Consider the following 23,253-nt stretch of genomic DNA (forward strand, 5'->3'; position numbering starts at 1 on the left):
GGCTTTTATTAGCTAGTGCTGCTTGCGCACCAGAGCAAAAAATAGCAACCAACAAGTCACATGGGGCCAGTAGCTATTCTGTTAAATTTCTCAGCCCATAGATTCCAAGGCCAGAAGGGACCATGGTGCTCATCTCATCTGATCTCCTGCCTAGCGCAGGCCAGAGAACGTCCCCCACCTAATTCCTAGGGCAGATCTTTTAGAAAAACATCCCACCTTGATTTAAAAAATGGACAGCGATGGAGAATCCGCCACAACCCTTGACAGATTGTTCCCAGGGTTGGTTACTCTCACCGTTAAGAACGTGCACCTTATTTCCAGTCTGAATTTGTCTCACTTCGACATCCAGCCATTGGACTGTTACACTTTTCTCTGCTAGACTGAAGAGCCCATGATTAAATATTTGTTCCCCCTGTAGGAACTCACAGACTGTAAACAAATTACCTCTTACCTTCTCTTTGTTAAGCCAAATAGCCTGCTCGGACAACACAGCGGAGCAGAGGTTCTGGAACTGTGGTCCAGGAACAATTTTTGGGCAGTCACATGATTACTGGTGTCTCCTTCTTTGCAGCTCCTAAAATACATCCTCAGTCAGACTTCACCAGCCAAATGATGACTGGTGTTGCCACTGGGGTGTTATGTAGTCATGAATGGAAGAAGGTGGGTTCCTCTGGTTGCAGGTGGGAAGGGTGGAGAGTCACAAGAGAAGCTATATGGCCTAGACCACATCTTCAGCTGAGCGCCTGAGCTAGAGATTACGGACTCTAACTCATCAGCGATCTAGCCCTTCAGTGCTGAGCATCAGGCCCCCAAGTTTGGAAAAATGTTGACTTCATGGCTAGGCACGTTAGTAACAGTGGTCTGATTTTCAAGGGTGTTGAGCTTTCACAAAAGACCCACTGGAGTCAATGGGAACTGCAAGCTACTCCTTGGTCGTGATCTAGCAAATACTTGAGATCATGCTTAATTGTACGCAAGTAGCATAGGCCCTTGAAGTCAACGGAACTACTTGGGTGCACGCTTTGCTGGGTTGGGGCCACATGCCTCAGTCGGGATTAGGGCGTCTTTCCTATTGACTTCAGGGCATTTTGGATCAGACCCTTAGTGACTAAGCCCTGGTCTACACTGAAGTCGACGTACTTAGATCGACTTACCGTGGTGTTTTCACCGCAGTGAGTTGACTGCTGCCACTCTGCCGTCGACTCTGCCTGCACCTCTCGCTGAGCTGGAGTACAGGAGTAGACGAGAGAGCGCTCGGGGGTTGATTTTATCGTGTCTAGTCTAGACGCAATAAATCGATCCCCACTGGATCGATTGCTGCCCGCTGATCCAGCGGGCACTGAATACATACCCTAAGCCTGGACCCTTCCAAGTGAGAGAATTTCAGATCAAGATATTTTAAGCCAAACAGACAGAAGAAAATACCCCTCACTCCACTGTACTTTACTTTTCATCGTTTTATTCTTGTATTTGTACAGCTATATTTTACAGAACGCATTAATGCAGTTTAGACACAGCCCAAACCCTGTCTCCCGAGATTGTTCATAACACAAGCATGTAAAATAAGACAAAAAAAAAAAAAAGACCCAAAAAACAAAACATTCCCCGATAAACAGTTCTGCCAGAGGACTCCTTTTGCAACATCAGGCTGTACCTTAAAGGAAATTGGGCTCATACAGTTCATACATTGAAAACGTCCATTGAAAAGAAAGGCACCGTGCGAACCACATTTTACATATATACAGACTGAAAACAAAAACAAAAAAATTACACTTTATTATTATTTTAAAATTCCTTCTGCAGCTTTGTTGGTTTAATACACTTTTTTTTGTAAATTGTAAACCTTCACTTGCAAAAAAATACAAATACACTGATGCATTTAGACAAAATATTTTCTTACTTATACAGATGCAATACTTTAAAATATCTTGTTAAGTGCTCTATCACACTAAAGAGTCTCAAATCAGCGTCTGCCAGCAGATGCTAAATCAAGCCTTTAATGCATTTTATATATTTTTAATATATCTTTAAGGTCTATATATATTTATTTTATATATATATATATATATATATATTTATATTTATATATATATTTACAACTCTGCCATAGATTCCTTCACCTTTGGTTAAAAAAGTTAAAGCCCTCTCTTCAATAGTACACAATTCTTTTTTTCTCTTTAAAAGAACACACATTTTGCATACAAAGAGAAAAGCAAAAAAAACCCAACAACACAAAAAAATAAACAAAAAGCCAACTGTTCCCGTAAATCAACATTACATTCCTCATCTTCAGACTGTGAAGGTTAAACACTCCACTGCACAGACATTTTTTATACACATTTAAATCTGAATAAGTTTTTTTTTTTTTTATAGTTTCACATAACTGGGAAAAATAAAAATAAAACCCGTGTAATTTTAAATATTTTTTCCCACCTATCTGCACTATGGGCTTAGAGGCACTCCATCGTGTGATGAAAGTTTTAAAGTGTTACAAGTGTTACAAGTATCCTTTGGATATCTTTCCCCCTCTCCCTCAAACACCTCTTCCTCTCTCTCCCTGCAGAGAAATCCACCTGGCTTTCAGCACGCCTTGGGCAGTTCTGGTGGCAGCTCTGTTGTCGAGACGCGGTATTGCACCTTGGTGTTGGTGATGGCGCCGTGTTTCTGCCGGAGGTGGAGCCGCAGCTGGCTTTTGTGGCGGAAATGCAGGTTACACTTCTCACACTAAAACCGAAAGGATGGGGGAGGCGCTGTTAGCTCGAAAGTTTACAGAGCCATATGTAATCTAGCCACATACATGCCCCCCTAACCCCCGCCCGAGTCGCCTCCCAATCATTCATTAATGTGGCCTCACAACATGGCGTGGGAGCGTATTTTACAGATGAGCAACTGAGGCGCAGAGAGGCTAAGTGACTTGCCCAAAGCCACGCAAGGCATCTGTGGCAGAGCCAGGATCTGAACCCAGGGCCAGCGCCTGAACCGCCAGCCCACTTCCGCCTCAATTTTAAAATATCATCGTTGCCAAGACGCTAACGAAAAGACTGACACCATCTCCCAGCTGGTCACTTCAAACACAGTGAGTACGATTAATATGAAGCACTTGGCAGGTCTGTAGTGCCTCTGTCTGGGGACTCTAAATCTTGTCCTAATTAAGGATTGCTCCGGACTCACAGCACCCTGGACACCCCCTTTCTTCAGAGTGGGAAAACAGCATCAGAGAGGTTAAGTGACCTGCCTGAGGCCACACAGCAAGTCAGTGCCAAAGCTAGAAGTAGCGCTCAGGGGTCCTGGCTTGATAGCTTTAGCCTCTAAACCACAGTTCTGCCTCGTGTAAAAGTCGAAGTGGCTTTTTTCTGTCCCCTTCCATCCTAACTATTCCCACCTGCTGATATTGCGCAGGAGATCTTACATAGCAATCTCCCTATGGGTCAGATGGGGGCTCCCAAGACGATGCATGGGAAGGGGGTGCTACATGGTATGGGGCCACTCCAAGCCCCAGTCCCTCTGACTACTAGCATCTACTCATGGTTAGCTCCAGCTATTTGGATTTGAGGTTAAGCCTCCACGTTATGGGCCTCGGGGTTAAAAAAAAGCATCCGGGGCCAAGCTCACCGCTGGGGTAATGCTGTGCAGTTGGTGGCAGCTTACCCTAACCAGTGAATAGCCCTCACTCAATAGAATTATGCCAGGGATGAGTTGAGCCTGGAGGGGACGTCTTGACAAACCTCTCATCTCTAGCGTCTATGATCCTCCGTACAGTAGAGGAGCAATGTCCTTTGTCCTCTACTGTAACATGAGCCGCGGCCCTTCGAAGGAACGTGACCTTCTTCGGTTGGGGAAGGGGGAGGAAGAGAAAAGGGGTCAGGGCTGTTCCAAATACAGCTCAACCCGTCAAAATGCTGTCTCAGCAGCAGGTCTCTAATTTACTGTGTGTTGGAGGGTAGACGGGGAGGGGAAATGGAGGTGTCCTTGGGGACAGTCCTGCTAAGGATGCACCAGAGCGAAGACTGAACTGGTGGTCAGGACTGAGCCATGCCAGGGCAATGCCAGCGGTCAGTGCCAGACAACTTCTCCCCACCATGGTACGTGGCCCTTATGGCTGCTAGGGAGTTCTGGCTCTTGGTCACTAGCACGGATAACATGGGGAGGTCACTTACATGGTACGGTTTCTCTCCAGTGTGGATTCGAAGGTGGCTTTTGAGCGTCTGCAGGTGCCGGAAGCGCGTGCCACAGATTTCACAGGGGTAGGGTTTTTCACCAGTGTGGATTAGCACATGAGCTCGGAGATGGGCAACCTGTCGCAGAGGAGACAGTGTCAGAAAACGGGTCCCATAGGCATGCTTGTCACATGCACTTCCCATTCAGACCAAGCTTCCCAAGCCAGTCCTATCAATCCTCCTGCTTCAGGGCATTAGCTAGACAACAGCTGGGGTCAGGAAGAAATCCTCCTCCCATCCACTGGCCACGAGAGGAGACACTGGATTGGACTGACCATTCGGTACGGCAGCTCTGATATTAAAGGCAGACTCTAAACCTAATGGAGTCTTCTAATAAATCAGCTTCACCAAAAGGAGTTTGAAAAGCTGCCATCTCTATGGACAGAGACTGTAACCACGAGCCCAGTACTTATGAATCAAGTGACCATCCGAAGGGCCATCTTCCTAGAGTATGGAATCCTAGATCAGACTCCATGGGCATAAGCTAATGAATGTTTGCAGCAAAACCCTTTGAGATCCCAAACGGCTGACAGCACACGGAGAAATGTAAGAGGCACAGATCTGTTTAACTGAAAAACAATGGACTAGCTTCATTGACCTGCCAAGGGTAAAGTTCAAGAGGCCTGTATTTGCTCCTCAACAGGCCCTAAACAAGGAACAGTGCCCCCTTCAGGGCATTTCCCATGTCACAGACACGCAGCAGAGCCCCAGGCCCCAGAGCCCATGCTCTGGGCAGGAAGACGCCTCCCACTCTCCAGGGGAATTGTAGCGTATGAAGCGGGATCCCCACCTGGACAAATCTGGCCCCGCAGGTCTCACACTTGTAGGGCTTCTCTCCAGAGTGGATGCGCGTGTGGGTCTTCAGGTTGGCCGGCCGGTTGAACTGCGCTCCGCAGATAGTGCAACGATATGGCTTCTCGCCTGTCACCCCGCCAGAAACAGAGAGACGCCAGGTTAGCGCACAGTGTCCCGAGCTCCCCAAAGCTTCCACTACAGTCACTAAATCGCTATATAGTTCACAAGAGAATGGAAAAGACACGGGCCTCCTAGAAACACCCTGTAAGCGCTGTCCCTGCAAAGCCCAGGGCAGACTCCCTGCTGTGTTCCAATCCCTTTGCTCGGCTTCGCTCCCCCTAGCTGGGAATCGCCCAGTGTGTATGTGATGGGAGTCCCCAGTGGGGGTACAGCCATCATAGTCCGGTCCTATGCCAACCTCTCCACAGTATGGCATGCTCCAGCTATCCTCAGCTGGCAGGCAGTCCCTTGGGGGACCAGTGCATGTTAGAGCAGCCCTCAGGCTGCTCCAACCTGCATGCAGAGCCAGGTTAAGAGTCAGGGAACCTACTGCCTACAACATTTGGGTGCAGCAGAGAATCTGCTCACTGGCTGTGTGGCACACCCACTGCGCACTGGTATTTTTGGCAGGCAACCCTAGCCAGATGTGACCCTCTCCTCCTCCTCCCAGAAAGTTAGTCGAAGAACTACTGTCTGGCTCAGATTGTGAAGCACAGCCCTAGAAATCAGGGCTACCAGGCAAGTCTGTCTGCTTTGCCAGACGGGGATTAACAATTCAGCCCCTCCTAGTCCCGCGACAAGCAATATCATCCAACTTTATACTGTAGCTGGGTGAGCAAAGCAGAGATACAGCAAGCAGATGAGATCTGCCTGGCTCCGTTGGTCTCTGAATGGTTTCAAATACATTTGATCCAATTGTTGGTCGTTCCTTTGGCAAAGTGAGCAAGGCTGAGAGAGATCGAGGATGGTTCATGGCGATGGAGCCAGTAGTAACTGTGCTCCAAACCATTCAGCCTCAATTATTCCCACCTGCCGTCTACACAAAGGTAATCGTCATGGGATCTTTGCCCTCCGTTGCATCCTTGGGATGGATACAGATGGCCTGAAAGGTTCATGGGAGGTTTATTTTTCCCCCCTCCTGCCTTTGTTTTTAAATGAAGAATAGTCTGAACATCAGATCTGCTTTCCCCCGATTTTGCTGGAGGACGTGTTGAGAATCTCCGGGGACGTATATTGTGAGCTCTTGCACCTTACGGCTCCGATCCTGCATGTGTTTAACTTTATGTGCCGTAAAGTCAGGCAATGTGCAATTCAGCCCAACTGAAGGGGGAGAGAGGCTGGGTCTTTAACCCAAACTTCCTTTCCCCGAAGTGTTAGTTGGGCATTGATGTTCTGAGCATTTACAGAAACAAGCCAACCCCCCCCCCCAGGATTCTGAGCAGCAGCTAAACTCCTGATCCCTTCCTGTCTCATCTTTCACCGGGCTGGCTTAGACCATTTCATCTGTTCGCCAGTCACCAGGGATTTTGCCAGATTAGATGGCACCCGACTTTCTAATGGAAAAAAACAACCAGACTATTTATTTTTGGTAAGAGAACCTCTCTCAGCCTCTTGATCCATCATAAAAAAAGCCCACAGGTCCCATCCCCCGCCCCAAACACTCTGAATGGGACAGCCAATACAGCTCACATGTGGAGAGAGACCCAAATGCTAGGCAACACCTCATAGTCAAGGATCCCAAAGTACTTTGCAGATATTAAGCTTCACAGCCCCCCAGGGAGGAAAACAAGTATTTCCCCATTGATCGCTGAAGCACACAGGGGTTAAGCCATTTCCAAAGAAGCAGAACCCAGGAGTTCGGGCTCCCAGGACGTGGCTGAAGATCCACGACCCTCCCTTATCAGGTGCTTTGCCCTTCCCCGCAGACCCAGTCACAATGACCCAAGTGCAGGGTAGGGATTAGGCCTGCACGCAAGGCAGAACGGAGCTGTGCCCTGAATCTGCTGCTCTGGCACTCGCATGCCTTTCGGGACCTGCTTTGACGCATTGCCATGGGCTGGCGCCGGGAGCTGTACCTGTGTGAACGGTTTTGTGGCTGGCTAGGTTTCCCTTGTAGCGGAAGGAGGCCTGGCAACGGTCACACTTGTAGGGCTTATCACTGTGCGCCTGCAGGGAGTGTCTCTTGAGGGAAGCCTCTTCAGAGAACCTACAGTCACACTCATTGCAGAAGAAGGCTCCGTTTTCTGTCGGGGACAGAGAGAGAGAGAGAGAGAGAGGCGGGGAGAATGCATGAGATCAGCAAGCACAGCAGCACACGGGTCATCTCCTGCGTGGACCGGGGCTTTTGACAGGGCCAAGGAGCCAGTGGGGAGGCGAAGCCAACGTGTCCAAGCTAAAGTCTGTTTCACGAGGGTTCGATGGAGTTGGGGGAAGCAGCCCGGGAGAATGAAATCAGCAGCACTTCCACAGCGTCCGTTACCCTCTCCGTCATACATACACAGCAAAAATCACCCATGGGGCTAGCCAATAAACAAACCAATCAGAGGGAGTGTCTTAGCAAACAGGAAGCAGAAGGTGGGAAGGCCGCCTCATGATGGTGGTTTCACTGTATATGAATTCAGAGTTCTACTCACTGAGGGAACTTGGGTTTTGAGCAGCAAATGAAATCTTCTGTTTGTCCCCATCCTCCAACTCAATGGGGGAAAATGGATTTTTACAAAACAGAGTTCTGTAAGCCTCTTAAGAACGGCCATACTGGGTCAGACCAAAGGTCCATCTAGTCCAGTCTACCGCCAGTGGCCAGTGCCAGGTGCCCCAGAGGGAATGAACAGAACAGGGAATCATCAAGTGATCCATCCCCTGTCGCCCATTCCCAGCTTCTGGCAAACACAGGGTAGGGACACCATCCCTGCCCATGCTGGCTAATAGCCATTGATGGACCTATCCTCCATGAACTTATCTAGTTCCTTTTTTAACCCTTTTACAGTCTAGCCCTCTTTATCCACAATTGCTCCTCTAGACTGGAGACAGCTCCGAGAACTGATGAGTGAGGCAGATAACATGGCCATGTCCAAGTGTGGGATCATTTCTTTCTGCCTAGCTCAGTCCCCACCTGGCAATTTTGAGTGGCTGTGGTGTTCTTCACTTCCTGTCTTAAGCTGTTGGGAGATGCTAATTACTCTCAACTAGCCCAAGCTGCCTTGTTAGAAGCAGAAACCAATTCCCATGCACGCTTCAATCAGCCAATTAGAGGGTTTGGAAAGCACTTTGAGATCCGCTTGGAAAAGAGATGGCCTGAACCATTGAAGTTCAGGTTCAGGATTTGGGTTCAGCCCATTGTAGAGACTGACACCGGCCTGCTAGTCCGGACGCAGGCTCAAACATGCCCAGAGTTCTGGGAGTGCTGTGGCCGGGCCCCTCTCTCATGTGGCGGAATGGCCTTGTGGGAGCATCAGCCCACAGATTCCATGGCGCCCCCCTCTGCCGGCTGGAAGGGCAAGTGCAGGAGGACGGAGTCTGGACTTACCACAACTGGAGTCGGAGTATTCGGAGTGGGTTTCGCCCATTTCCTCTCCGAAGGTCGAGCCAGGGGTGTGAAGGCACATCTCAGAATGCTGGGGGGACTGGGAGCCGCAGGAGCTGCATTTTGAGGAATGCAGGTACAGAGGGGACTGCCCCTCGCTGCTCCGAGGGGACCCATCCAGAGATCTGTGGAAGAAGAGCAACGCCCGTTGGAAGGCTTTAGTGACACCAGACCACAGCGCCTCTGTCAGCCCAGGCATAAAGAATACACACGCATTGCTCAGCGGACCCTTAAAGATGCCCTAGTCAGGATCAGGGCCCCATGGGGCATTCAGCAATCACACTTCATTCTTTTATAGTGCCCATCCCACAAGGACCTCAACGCACTTTATAAACATCCCACTTGGGTAGGTAACAGAAGAGTAAACCGAGGCACAAGGTTTAAGTGAATTGGCCACAGCCACAGAGTGGGCCAGGATGCCTAGTCCCTAATGTAACCATCAGCCTACGCTGGGTGTGGTTACACATTTGGGAAACGTACATTACTGGCTAGATCCTCAGTTAGTATCAACTGGCGAGGCTCCACTGAACTCACTGATTTACACCTGCCAAGGAACTGAGGCAAGAGGCTAGTTCACCAACATGAATACAACCTAGCAGCGCTGCAAGGAGTCCTGTCTCCTCCACGGGGATCTGCCTTACCTGTTCACAATGTTGTTGAGCCTGCTTGCTTGTGGGATTGTCGAGTCTTCCCCATTCAAGCTCAGCTTGGTTGGGGACTGGACGTCTAGATTCTCAGGTTCCATGGACTGCTGGCAAGCCGAAGTAGACACGTAGGAGCGAGGGGAGAGGGTCCCCGCTTCGTTCTGGTCGGCACCGTCTTGCTTGGTGCTCTGGTTGAGGTTGTTGAGGACGATGAATTTGTACTTCTTCCAGTTGCAGGCTTTGGGGTCGGTAGGGCTCTTGGTACCCAGAGATCCAGAGCTTTGAGCTATGCGGGCGTTCTTGCTGCTGCTGGACTCAGTTGGCGAGTTGGGTTGGCAGTCTGATTTCTGGGGGCTCTGGGGGCTGATGAGACCCTTTCGGTTCATTGGTGTGTTGGTTGGTTCGAAGTGTTGGCTTATCTCGTCTTCCGAAGAGGTCCGCTCTTCTTCTTTGGCCACTTTGTCACAGGCGAAGTAGGGATTGTTTCGGACCGAAGGTGCGACGGGCTTAGGACCAGCGGCTATGCTGTAGTGCATGTCACTTCTGGCCTCTTCGGCAGCAGCCTCTTTTGGAGAATAGATGGTGGCATGGCACGTGTTGGCTGAAAGATCAGTGACGGCTCTGGTATAGTCTGTAGGGATCGTCCTGGAGCTGTCACATGGCAGCGTTCTCTCCTTTGGGAAAGGGTTGACCCTCGAGACATCCTGCAGGGGCATCCTCGTCTCTCGCAGCTCGTCGTCTAAGAGGAAACCGTTGACTGGAATGGGGTTGTATCCAGTGTAGGAAAGGGGCGATCCAGACAGGCCACTATACAAACTGGAGGCAAAGGCCCTCCCATCGCAGAGAGGCGTGTTTCGGAGAGGCATGTTGTTCTCTGAGACTTCCCGGCTCCTGTACGCCATCACCTCCGGATGACTCAGCATCCGGCCCGTCAAGAACTCTTCCCTTGGCGTCTTCATTGCAGAGACCATTTCGGCTTCGCTGAATGGAGACAAAAAGAAGGGCGTTACGCCTTATTCCCAGCCTTTGAAACGAGCTGTCAGATGCGTTGGCAATTCCACCCTCCGCCCCCCACAAAAACAGGCTCTCCAACTCAGCCACAGGTGTCTCACCTAGACTTGACAAACCTTCGGCAAGTATCGACGACGTGCTCCATCTGTAGGTAGAGCGCAGTGGCCATGACGGCCATGATGTTGCTTTCCCTCAGGTTGAGGCGGGAGGTGTACATGAAGTCCAGCAGGATGCAGAATCCCTCGGGGTTGATGTCTGGGGCCAGAGTGATGATGTTCAGATTGCACTTTAGCTGGTCGGTGAATATGCTGTAGAAGAGGCCGCTGCAAAGGGGAGAAGGGGTGGGAGGGGAGAGTGAACCCAACGTTCCAAGATTTCGGAAGAAGAGAGGGGGAGAGAACTTATTACAGGGGTTCTCCATCAGGACATCATGAACTCTCAACTTCCACCCTTCCTACATTGCGACGCTGGAAGATGGATGGGAGGCCGGCCCCAGCGAGGTCCTGTTATGGAAAAGGTTGAGATCTCTGACCTTAGTTAATTTAAAGACCCTCCGTAGATTTAATCCTCTCACTCCTCCCCATGTCTCCTGCCTCCTCTCATCTAGCATTAAATTCTTCCATTGGTCCCCCAAATTACACCGCTGGGTGCAAGCACCTTCTCCTCTGCAGCTCCTGCCATCCGGAGCAGCCTCCCTGCATCTCAACTGCTCACCAACTCTCCACCTTCTCCACTTAAATGTCTTTTCTCCCTTGCCTACTTCTCTTAATTCCTCCCTCCCGCCCCGCACTGTCTGTTTTTCCTCCCTCGGTGAGTTATTGATCTCTGAAGCCGCATGGGAAAACACGGTTTGTGTCAAATGCACACTAAATATTGCACTGTCAGAAGACGTTTATGCAAAATACAAATTGTCGATGATTTGTTTATGCATTTTTCCACGCCAACAGCCTCTCATTTCCTCCACATTAGCGCCACCTGATAAGACGAGGCCCAGTGACAATGCCAGTAGAGGTGGCGGGTGTTTTATTTACAGGGTACAATAGCGAATGAATCTCTCAGTCCGTGGGGAAAGCAGCAAGGGCAAGTTCTGGAAAAGAGGAGATGAAGGGGGGGATAGGATTGGGGTCTTCAAATACTTGAAAGGCTGCCATAAAAAAAAAAAAAAAAAAAAAAAAAAAAAGTTGCTCTCTCTTGCCATAAAGGGCAGGGCAAGAGGCAATGGGTTCAAACTACAGCACAGCAGAGTTAGATTAAATCTCAGGAAAAACCTCCTAAGGGTAAGAACAGGAGGACAATGGAACAGACGCCCAGGGAGGCTGTGGAAACTCCTTCACTGGAGGGTTTCAAAAGGAAGCTGGATCGCCATCTGTCTTGGATGGTTTAACCACAACAAATCCTGCATCTTGGCAGGGATTAGATTAGATGACTCTTGCGGTCCCTTCTCACCCTATGGTTCTATCATTTCAAAGGAGCAATAATACTCCACTTTTAAAATTCATTGAGATGTAGCCCTTGACCTCTGAGGCGATAAAGCCACCAGAGCGGGGTGACTCTAGAGATGGGAGCACATAGCAGTATTTAGATCTAGAGACTATCTTCCCCAAGGTCGGAGAGGGTTTTGGTTTGGATGATTCCGTGCAATGCAGCATTGCAAGAAACACACTTTTAGCTGCACATCGGTATGCAAACCAGCTAGACCGAAGAGTTGAGCACGACGGACTCCAATCCCTGCCAAGTATCTGCTACTCGTGGATGTGAACACGGGGCTCGGAAAGGCAGAGCTGGACCCTGGGAAGTCAGACGTGTTATTTATCTAATGGAACAGCGTGTGCGCACACAGAGGAAGGAAAGGGGGCTTGGCAGGGGCGGGGGGGAGAAAGCTACTCTGTCATTAGCCCCTCCTCACCTGCAGGCCATGAGGACAGTTTTGTGGGCTCTGAACTGTTCCCGGTTCACGATGATAACGACATCGGTGAGGATATCCCGGCTCCGAAGGCGGTTGAGATTGAGAAGTACGTCACTTGCGTGGCGGGTGAACTGGATGCAGCTGTCTGCCGGAGAGGCCATCTTGACTCTGCCTGAAAAAGAGAGAAGAAAAATAGGACCATGAAGAGGCTCAGAAAGCATCAAAGCAGGGCCAAGAGGCTGCTATTGGTCTACTCCAGCCGGGGCTACCCTGCAAGGCAGTGTTTGCTTAGGGCAGCAACAGACCCTCAGCTGGAGAAGAAATAATAATCTAGGATGCAACCACATTTCAGCTTCCATCTGTACTGGCCATGAGAACCAGATTGTTCTGCTGAATGTTCCAAAAAGAGGGCAAGAACTGGAGGGGATTCAGCAGGAGTCCCATCCTCCTAGCTGATAGGTGAACACAACAGGACCTTCCTGGGGAATAGGTGGGCAAGGTATACCACCTCCCCATCACACCCCAGGCCTGCTCCTGCTCCCACTGTGGCCAAGCCAGCAGGAACTGTGCTCAGCTCAGCTCAGCTCCATTGGAAGCTGCTCTTGGAAGATCTCAGAGGAAGAGCAGACAAAGCAAAGCAAACCCTGGACGCTACTCTGCGGTAGTTATTAGATTACACACTTTATGGTTTGGTCCCGCAGCTCTGATACGTGCATCATTCCCATGGACGTCAGGGCAGCCAAACTACAGAATCCAGCCATGGAAATTAGAGCTAGTCATAAAGATCCCATACAAAGCTACAGGCGTTCAGCGCTTCTGAAAATCCAGACCAAGGGGTCTCAAGTTGGGCATCCAAAAATCAGTGGCTACTTCTGAAGATAATTTGCCCAGGGTCACAAATCAGTGGCTGCATCAGGAACAGAAAACCCATCTCCTGATACCCAATTCCCTAGACTCTAGATCACCAAGGATTCTTAATTCCAGAACTCTGTTCCTCGTCCCTCGCCAGTTCTTCCAAAACACATGTTCTCTTTGCTCAAAGTTGGAGGGTCTGCCCCAGGCCTTTCCCAAGAAGCTACCATCCAGCACCTGAAATTCCACACTGGAATTTGAATCTTAAATGCCAAATTCCTCAATGACAGGATTAGTTCCAGCCACGGTTCCTCTGCCGGCGGTGGGATATGAATGTGTAATTTTGTGCAGAGCAGCCACTCTCCTGAATACAGATTCTGGCTGGGCCTAATGAAACATTTCATTCAACACATTTAAAAAGGCATGAAATTAAATGTACATACCCAATGCCTCAATTCACAGCCCAAAAGTTTCTTTCAAACCTACAAAGCAAGCACAAGAAAACAAACACCAGATTAGTTCAGAAATGTAAATGGGCTGTGGAAGGATGCAAGCTTGTTGTTTTGATGTAACATCAGCAGGATGCGAGCTGAAGCTAATAGCACTTCCACTCTCCAATAAAGTTAATTTGTTTCTCCCAGTACAGTATGTTCTTATTGCAACCACAGGCTTTGGGAATCTAATCAGAGACTCTTCCACACCCTCTATCCCAAACCATGGGTGTATGCCAAAGAGCCTTTCATATCTATGAGTCAGGGACTCGAGGGTAGCTGGGGAGGGTACAGGAGGAGTCAAACAAGAATTCATTTACCACTTCTTTCAGAGATGCTCTCCCCATCCCCAATATTCCCACTCCTTTCTTCTCATTGCATCACACAGGGCTGCAAGACTCTCTCCCCTCCCCTCTTTCATGTTCCCCAGAAACTAAAAAGGGGCCAGGAATCGTTCTCCTTAGTAGCCACCATTCTTCTGAAGATTTCAAAGCACTTTGGAAATATGAAAAACTAGAAATTGCTAAAGATTGGGAAACTGAGGCACTGAGAGGTGAAGTAACTTGATCGAGGTCACACAGCAAGTCAGTGGCAAAGCTAGAACCAGAACTAGTCCCTTCTCTGAATGCCAGAAGATGCTCATTGTCTCCACCTGCTGGCTTTGGGGAGTTAACATAGTTGGGACAGAGAAGAATTTCTCCTTTCCATTCCATGCTAAGAGAATTTTATTCTTCTTCTTCTTACCTACATGAAGACAAATACTCCCCCTCCTCCCACAGTTGGTTTTTACATTTAAAAGAGGGGGAAAGAGCATCATAGCAGTTATTTGGCTTTTCAGATATAACTATAATCCTTTCCATGCCCACAAAGATGTGTACCCAGAGATTTATGGGGCATGGAGAGGAAGAGGAATTAGTGTGATTTTTAATATGCTAAGACAAATGCATGACATTAAAATCCATTTCATACACTCAAATGACGTGAGTTTTCAGAGTGCCTCCGAGTCTCCCTATCTTGAAACTCAAAAAAGGTGACTCATTTCCCAAATACTGCAGACTCCGACCTTTTTGCATAGCCCTCTGTGCCAGCCACTTTCAATGTTCGCATGAAAGCCAAGAGATTTCCAGATTGTGCTAGCAACTGGCCTAGCTTCCAAGTTCACACCCAGTGGAACGTGTAAGTGATGTACAACCGGGTCAGAGTCTGAGCTCAGTCATTTCAGTGTAAATGCCAGGCACATCTACGAGCTACTGGAGTCCCAAGAGTTGTCCCGGCGATCAGAACAGGGCCCACTTATAGGTTACGACATGGGTCTGAGAATTACAAAGCTCACCATGAACTCCATCCCGTTCCACGTAATGCAAGCAGTTCCTGCAACGGTCGAATTCTTTTACAGGGATGCGGCAGGGGGACAACCTGCCCTGGGTGCTACCTGGTCCTTTGTACCATCCTGCTGCTGCCCTCCAGCACATCCACAGCACCCATCCAGTCTCGCTGCCCAGCCCATCCTTGGTCCACACGGGTGCCCCTCTGCAAACCCACTGCTGTCCTGGCACAGGCTCCTCCAGAAAGCAGACAAACCTGGGCTCCTGACAGCCAAGCGGCCTTTTCCAACAAGGGACCCTCGCATTGTGCTGCGCAGCAAGGTCTGCTACTGGGATTGAGAAAGAGGAAGGCGCTCCTCCCCCCTCCCCAGACACACCCTTGACCCACCCACCCCATATTAATCAAGCCAGATGCACATGAGTCCCCCCCACCCCACACAGTTTGGCCTTTGCACCCACCTGATCATAAGACGGCGCCGTTCAGCAACAATAAAGAGACTGTCAAGATTTGATGGCTGATAGTGGGGGGGGGGATTCCGATATGAAAAATCCCCCCCCCCAAGCCAATTTCTCACGCTCCAGGGTTCACCCCCCCAAAGGCCACCCTTTCTGCACGGGGGGGGGGGGGGGGGGGGGACCTGCTTCCAAACCCCCCCCCCCCCGTCACCCTCTAGCCCTGCTCATGTAAGGGGGGGGGAACCCCAGCAGCAAACCCCCCCGCCCCCTCCGAGATCCCCCCTCGGAGCTTCTCTTTCCCACGGTACCTTGCCGCCAGCCGCCAGCCCCGCCGGTGCGGTGTGAGCGCCGCGTTTAGCCGGGGAGGAAATGCGCCCCCATGGCCGGCGGGCGCCGGGGAAGGGCACCGCGCTGTCATTCCGGGAACGCGCCGGGCTCCGGCTCTCGGCAGCCCCGTTCTAGGAAGCCAGGCGGGAGCCGAGCCCGGGCATGGCGAGCCCGCCCCCTCTGCGGGCCAGGCTGCAGCTCTTTGCAACGCGACCGGGGGGGGCTGGAGCCCAGAGCCCCGCGTGGGAGCGCCCAGGGGCCGGCTCCCCCGCGTGGGCAAGGGGGCTGGAGACACCATGGCTCGGGGGCTGCCCCTCTGCTGAGCCAGGAGACGTGCAGGGGGGGGGGGCTCCGCCGCCGCCTAGGGGTCCGGGCAGCTCCCCCCCACCCAGCTCCCCCCCCCTTGCCCTGCACGTCCTTGGCAGGAGGCGGGTGGATCCAATCCAGCGGCAAACAAATCCACCCCACACCGGGGGACTGCCGCGGTCCCTCGCCCCCCCAGCCTGCGCCTGGCAGCAGCTCGCCCCATCTCCCCCACGCGGGGAGACGCTCTGCCAGCCCGGGCAGGCGGATCCCGCGGGGCCCCTTGGCCCGCTAGGCGGCGCTCCGCCCCCAGGCATTGAAGAGCCGCCCCCCCTCCAACTAGATACATACTGTCAGCAGGGGTAGAGACAGTGGCAGGGGTCCCTGCCACGGGGCTTGATTTATTTTCGGGGGGCAAGTGACCCAAAGCAGGAACCTCGGGGTGTGTCATCCCCTTCGCCCCTGCCCGAGAAGCAGAGCCCAGAGGGCACCCCCAGGAGTAGAGGGAAAGAGTCACCTGTGGTGAGAGGCTGCTCCTGTGACAGGGACCTCCTTGCAAGCTCCCTGGCTCTGCGCTTTCATTGGTTACAGAATGGCATGAGACCAGGGGCTTGTAAGAGTCAGCTGTCAGAGCAGGATTTTATTAATGTAGTAGCCTCCTGGGGCCAGGCCAACAACTGTTTTGATTAATAATAAAAAATAAAAAGAGAGAAAAAAAAAAAGCTCAAAGACTTAAATACTGTGTCAGCGTAAATCAAAGAAGCTTTAGCCACCCTTCCCCATCCCTTGTTCCCTCTGGCGACTAGGTCACTAGCAGCATATTCAGCATTCTGCACTTCCAGTCTGGGCTAAGTTCCTGCCAGCACACAAATGTTTCTAGGAAATGCAATATATTACCAGGATGGGTTTATTATCAGCATTTGGAACCAGGAAAACTGCACCTGTCCTCGGGCACTGCAAGGGGCTACAGCGAATTTGAATGTCTTCCTTTGAAGAAGATTTTAAACTGGTTGCACTTTTGAATGCCTGGAAATGGCCCAGTTTCTAGTCTGCACATTACTTTACTCTTCATTTAAAAATAAAGGGGGGGGGGAAGATACCATTTCAAAATCCTATTGCTATTGCCAAAATCTTGCTTAGCATTAATGAAGAGGTAAAGCCAATAAGCGTCCTTGGACAGCCATGAGTCAACCTTTTTTCAGGGCTTCCACATAAATAAGGAAGTCCACACATTAATTTTTAAAATGAATACAGAAATGTTATTTCAATTGAAGTCAATGGAGTGACGCCAGGGAAAATGGGGCCCATTATCTCAACTATCATGTACTGTTTAAAAGAATACATTATCATAACTGCAAGTTTGGACTGTGGACACAGACTCAGGTATACTCCAGCTCAGACTCAGCAAATAAATTTAGCCCACATAGCTGCTCTAGTGGCCATTAGCGCACACTACATTTTTTTAAAATAGCACAGCATGGTGTATTGGGGAAGATGCCATGTAAGTTATCCTACAGAATGACCAGTCCTGTAACTCAGGGAGAAAGGTCTCTCCTCTACGAACAGTTCTACAGTGCATTAGTCAATAGCCTCCCTCTGTGGTAAGTAAAATTCAGGTCTTCATTGTGTCTGACTGATAATAAATGTAACTGGAGGTGAAAAGACTAGCCTATAACACAGGGATGAGGGAGAAAGCCAACCACTATTTCCCTCCCTCTTATAAATAAAGTTTCCACATGGAAATGACTGTTTTTTCTGTAGTTCTACCAATCACAAGAATTATTTAAATCTAGTACAAAAATATGGGAGTTCTTCATAGGGGAGATTCTTGTTTACAGACCCTGTACTTCACTAGAAGTCTGAATGAAAGGTTAAAAGGAGGGACTCAGCCAAGTCAAATTTCCCCCCAAAATGAGTTTTTAAACCAACTTTTCCAAAATGTAGGACCCACTATTTTTTAAAGTTCCAACTAAAATGGTAAACACTGCCCCAGGCAGTGTTTGCATCCAAAACATTGCAGCACTAGACGCTGAAACTGACTTTACCTTGATTTTTTTTTTTGCCCAAGAGGAGAGATATTAACTTGGCTATTTAAATTATTTTATCTTGCTCATCTCAAGTCCTTGTAGCACATTAAGAAAATGTTGCTTGAAATAGGATTAAAAAAAACACCTTGGCATTATCGTAATTAAGTTTTGCCACCTGCATTTACATTGGTGTTTGTCAATGTGTTATCCAATATAGTATATTTCTTAAGACTTCCTTATAAACAAGTAGGTTGCTGCCATGTGGGGAGACTGAAACCTTTTTTTAAATGAATGCATAATTCTGCAATACAAGACAACCTGTATTAGACAATGACTCAGGAACAGCAGACGAACACCACAAGTAGGAAATATTTTAACATGCGATTTCATGAAAACATTCAGACAGAGCTCCACATGTAAGTATCAATAACATTTTAATATGTACTTGGTTGTTTTCAGTTAGGCTAGTCAATTTCTGTGGCACTAGATGCGTCTCTGTATTCTTCATTGGTGACTTTTAGCTAGCTAGCAATTTTTTGTAAAGTACTGTATTCAACATGTTTTTGATTTCCCAAGCTTGAAAGATTAGCTGCAACCAGTCACCAAAAGGAATTTTAAAAACAAACCACTAGATGGCACCCTTTAGCTTTGTTGTAGAGATCTTCTATTTCCCTTGGAAAAATAAAACCCCATAGCTGAGGCTGGAAAACATATAATTTTGTCCATGTAATTCTGTTTCTTTTAAAACACGTCTGAGCAACATTATTTTTTTACGAGCTTTTTCATCCTTGCTTTTCACAACTTAAATGTTTCTGCTAGGCTTATTTTAGACTCAGACCGAAGTCTTAAGTCCTCACTATCCAGCATTTAGACTAGCTGGGAACACTAGCAATTAAAAAAAGAGTAATACATGCTTTTGACTTGTTTTTGAGAATCAACCATTCAGAGTTCCTTCTCTTTAGGATAATAAATAACCAGTGAAATACCATTTCTTCTCTGATTATGGACTCAGACAGTCAAAACAGAGGGTGGGGGTGGGGGAAAATGGATTTGAAACATATCCCAAGAGATCTTTGATCTATTTTGCCCCTCAACATTGAGGATTTCCCTAGTAATGGAATCTATTCTTCCTGGAACAATGAAATAATCCATTCTTCTGGAAGATCCTTACACAGCCTTTGAATATTTTAAATCACTGATTACTTGACAAAGACAGAAAAATTGAGGGCTTTTTTAAACATGATGGATTGCTGGTTTAAAACACACAGTTGTAATGCAAACTGCAGTTCTTGCCCCGTGAGAAAAAGTTTTGCCTTAAAATATTTTTGAAGGGATTTCCTAGCTGTAAAACAAGCCCTTAAGGCCTGCTGGAAGGAAGTCTGAATTTATTCTGAAAGCACTTATCCCATAAGCCTTTAATACAATATTGTGAATAATCATTACATTTTAAAAACCTCAGGACAAGAAGCAAGATGGGTCTGATGACAGACTAAAGGCCCGGTCCTGGAGTCAGGAGTCAAGTAAAACATCTTCTGGAGTCAATGAGAATTTTGCACCAGTGAGAGGCTGCAGGATCCTTTTCTGCTTATCAGTGTAGATCTCCATTCCCAAGCCAGTTTAGTGCTGACCTTGCATCCAGTGAAGTCAATGGCAAAACTCTCATTGATACGGGCTTCTTTTTTTTTTTGTACTTGATTTTTAAATCAGATTTACCTGGTGTATAAACATAGCCAGATCCTGGGTTGGACGCCTTTAAAAGCCAGATTCAAAGAGGGATGAGAAGCCACAAATTTGGAAAAAAAAAAGTAGGATGTTTTTACTTCCCTACTCTTCCTTCTAGGCCATCAAGGCTATTTCATAATATTTCAAAATATTGTGACAACAAACCAAACCCCAGATACATCCAAAAGGTGATTCCCTTTCGAACAGAGCGAGGTCGCTGCTACTCCACACACCACTACTTAAACCACTAAGTTTTCACAACAAAGTTTCTCCCCCTTTGGGGAGGGGGAGGGGAAAGTATTTTGACATCAAGTCACATCTGTCATTTACACAACAAACTAACTGGAACTCTCCAATAAAAAGCAATCGCACAGACTGTACAGATCACTTTTTCCTATTCCTCCCCTCCCCCCCACGCAGAAGCAATTTGCTTGGACACATTCCTATGGAGGAGGCACTCCTGCCATTTAAAAAAAAAAATCCCTTAAAGAAATTAACAAGGTTAGGTGTGAGGAAAATGAACCCTTGGCTCTGTTGGCACTGGAGTTTGATTGACTTTCTCCCCCTGCTTGTCCTTGTAGAGGAATACAGAGGGGTTTTCACCACCCTGCTCTCCTTAGGAGTTTTAAAAACTCATCAGCAACCCCTTGACATGATCCCATATGTCAACAGGGATCGGATTTCAACCCTGGCTGGCTGAAGTAGAGATTTCTAAAGGGTCACCCCCCTCCTTTCTCCTCCTCTCCCCCCCCCCCCCTAAAGTTTGATACTTTGCACCTTGCATGGGGGGGGGGGGGGGGTTGCGTGCACTTTTGCAAAGCTGAGATTTCCAATTCTCCCCCCCACCTTCCTTTTTCAAACAAACCCGCCTGCTCCTCTTTGCTGGTTGCTACCTCCAGGAATAGCGTGTGGAAAGGGGCCAGATGGGACTGCAGGTTTACGAGTGCCTGTCTCCACGCCAAGCGCGATGTGGTGTGTGTGTGTACACACACACACACACACACACACACACACCCCCCCCCCCCCCCCCCCCCCCCCCCCCCCCCCCGGCGCTGCAACCAGCAACCCTGCTCCGGAGCCATCCGCGGATCGTGTTTACATTCCGTAGCAGCCGTGTCTTGGGCGTTTTGAGGACTTTAGCTGCACTCAAGGAGACCATAAACTAATTGGAAATCCATTAAAAGATTACACGGGTTTCCTGTCGGACGCTCGCCCTCTTGGACACGAGCCCTGGGAGGTTTCGCTCCCTTTCCACCTGAGTCCCGAGCCCAGAATTATTTCGTCGACGCCGGTTTGATGGCCTTTCCCCCCCTCAAGCTGGTGATCATCCAAATCTTTTACAGATCTAGTAATTCAGTAGCCAGGTTTTTTTAAAGTCTCCTTAAAGCACTTATGTCTTGGTCAAAAATGCTTTTATTTTTCTGTCAACAACAACAAAAATCAAACCCAGGATGGATTAATTATTCTATGAAATACAAACGTGTTTCCTAAATAATTACTCAAAACAAAAACAAAAAGCAAAACATGGACGTGGTCAGCTCAGGCAGGTAAGAGTCAGTCGATCCAAGCAACAGTCGCTTCGCACAATTACTCTGGGATCCCCCTCAAGATCTCCCGCGAGTCTTATCCAGCAATCATGACTTTTTGATCGCTTGGGTTGGCAGGACTAGCCAGCCACAGGTTGCAGAATTCACTAGCCCTTTTGCAAAGTCATCTATTTGCATTGGCTTGGGGAGAGAGAAAAAACAAAAACACACACCACCACACACGCAACCAAGTTGTGTTGTCAACGCCTCCCTTAGCACAATCCAGAAACAAAATCGGGAGTGTTTGTGCCCCGCCGCTCCTGCCCTTTGCAGTCACCCTGGCTAGTCTGAGTCCCGGTGCATGTGCCTTTGATTATCAGCCCCACGGATGTTGCACCGTGGAGAGAAAAAAAAACAAACAAACCCAAAAACAAAACAAAAGAAAAAAAATACACAACAACAATGCAGCCATTGGGAAACAACCTTAAATCACGCAGCACCCAAAACACCACAACATGTTCTGCCACCTCCCCCCCCCCCCCCAAGCGATCTCGCTCCCACCGTCCTGTCAACACCTCCCCATCGCCCCGAAGCCCCCACATGCAGACGCGGCTGCAGGTGCAGAGCCCCCTGCCCCCGGAGGAAGGGTCTTCCCCAACCCCAACCAAGACAGTGGATGCTAACAGGTTTCCAATGCAAAAACACCACCACAAATCGCCTGTCCACAAACACACACACAATTCAAGCCCAACGAGGGGGTGTTCGACCAGCGGCGGCGGGGGGGGGGGCGAGGCAGTGGGGCCGTGGCAAAGCGGCCGAGTTTGCTTGGACCATTTGTTGTTGCAAATCTCTGCTCGCTGCCCGCTGTCACGGACTCGGCTCGGAGAGGCTGGTGGTGGCCGGGCGCCAGGCGAGGGGGAAGCCTCAGCCAAGGAAGGCGAGCGAAGCAGCCGCGAGACTCCGCTCCCTGTCCGGAGGGGCAGGGGAAAGGCGGCCCGAGGGAAGCGCAGCCGAGCCTGAGCGAGCCACCAAATCCTCATCATGATCATCCCCCCCCCGGCTCGGCGCAGGAGCCAGGCGAGAGGGAAGCAGCCCTGCGAGCCGAGCCTGCGCCCCCCGCCTGTCACCCTCCGGCGGACAGCCCGGGCTCGCTCCGCAGCGACGCCTCTGCCCTGCCCGCGCCCCCACCCGAAATAAAAAACCACGCGAGGCCCCGCGCCCCGAACACCTGCCCCGCGCGAGTGGGGATGGGGAGAGAGGCGCCCGGGCAGCCCAGAGACAGAGGCGCCGGCTGGCAGCCTCCAGCCCCGGCAGCACTAAAGGGTAAAACAATCAGCGGCGGCGGCACTAGCAGCGGCGGCGGCGGCAGCAATCACCTGGTCTCCGGGCTTTCCTAGAAACTCCTTGCATCACCACTTCTAAGAACCCCCGTTCTAAGAATCAACACCGCTCGATTCTCGGAATTTGAGCTGCCGACTCTACCACTGCGCCCAGCCCAGGGGAGGCCACAGGCCACCCCGCGACCTCCCCGCTCGCTCCTCCCCACGCCGCGCTGCCCGCCCCCTGCCGCCCGCCGCCGGGAGCCCCGGGGCGCCTTCCCGGCCGGGCCCCCCCACCGGCCGCGGCGCAACGAGCGGGGGCTTGCCGCCGGGGCCGGGGGGGCTCCCCCCGCGGGCGGTGGTAGGCGCCGGGCTCCGGCGTCACGTGGCCGCCTGCCTTCTGTGACGTCGGGGCGGCTTCAATGTTGCAGAGTTCGGCCCCTGGAATTCTGAGAACTAATTTGCTATTCGGTGACATAAGAGAGATCCGGGGCTGAGGCCACCCCGCTCTCGGTCGTGAAAGCCCCACAAACACCGCCGGCCTCCTCGCAACACACCAGATCCCCCCCCCACCCCCCCAGCAAAAGGCTTTGCAATGTAGGGACCCAGGAAAGGGGGAGGGGGGGGTGAGGTTTTCATAACGCAGGAGGAGAGGGGGGAAAAACCCGAATAAAAAATGCAGGAGGAGGAGGCAGACAGGATCTCAGGCAGTCAGGAGGGAGGCGAGACACAGGATTGTTTAACGTTGT

The 23,253-nt window shown here is 50.0% G+C and overlaps 1 protein-coding gene across 7 annotated transcripts; it reads right to left on the bottom strand.

The window, feature by feature from the left end:
* Nucleotides 1-1,830: 1,830 nt before the first annotated feature.
* Nucleotides 1,831-22,635, bottom strand: BCL6 (BCL6 transcription repressor). 7 transcript variants are annotated; one of them, XM_026650138.2, is made up of 10 exons: nt 22,562-22,635; nt 13,452-13,490; nt 12,157-12,328; nt 10,352-10,573; nt 9,237-10,220; nt 8,539-8,720; nt 7,088-7,255; nt 5,008-5,138; nt 4,158-4,295; nt 2,581-2,724 (listed from the first exon to the last, which is right to left on the bottom strand). In XM_026650138.2, exons 3-10 carry the CDS (start codon nt 12,315-12,317, stop codon nt 2,581-2,583), a joined length of 2,130 nt encoding a protein of 709 aa, XP_026505923.1. In that variant the 5' UTR covers nt 12,318-12,328; nt 13,452-13,490; nt 22,562-22,635. The 7 variants fall into 7 exon arrangements, with proteins under 7 accessions (XP_029766987.1, XP_026505923.1, XP_024058158.1 ...); XM_024202390.3 differs by lacking the exon at nt 22,562-22,635 and adding an exon at nt 19,651-20,445; XM_024202389.3 differs by lacking the exon at nt 22,562-22,635 and adding an exon at nt 15,284-15,393.
* Between the last annotated feature and the right edge of the window lie 618 nt (nt 22,636-23,253).

This window comes from Terrapene carolina, unplaced genomic scaffold (assembly GCF_002925995.2).
Source record: "Terrapene carolina triunguis isolate 2854851 unplaced genomic scaffold, T_m_triunguis-2.0 Scaffold88, whole genome shotgun sequence".
Lineage (NCBI taxonomy): Eukaryota > Metazoa > Chordata > Testudines > Emydidae > Terrapene > Terrapene triunguis.

Bases quoted from the DNA above. Each gene is read 5' to 3' on its own strand.
- BCL6 (XM_029911127.1), bottom strand. From the start codon at position 12,317: ATGGCCTCTCCGGCAGACAGCTGCATCCAGTTCACCCGCCACGCAAGT. The intron at 5,139-7,087 runs GTACAGCTCCCG...GCGGGGTGACAG, and splicing joins CCACAAAACCGTTCACACAG to GCGAGAAGCCATATCGTTGC. The intron at 4,296-5,007 runs GTGGGGATCCCG...CCTCTGCGACAG, and splicing joins GCGGGGCCAGATTTGTCCAG to GTTGCCCATCTCCGAGCTCA.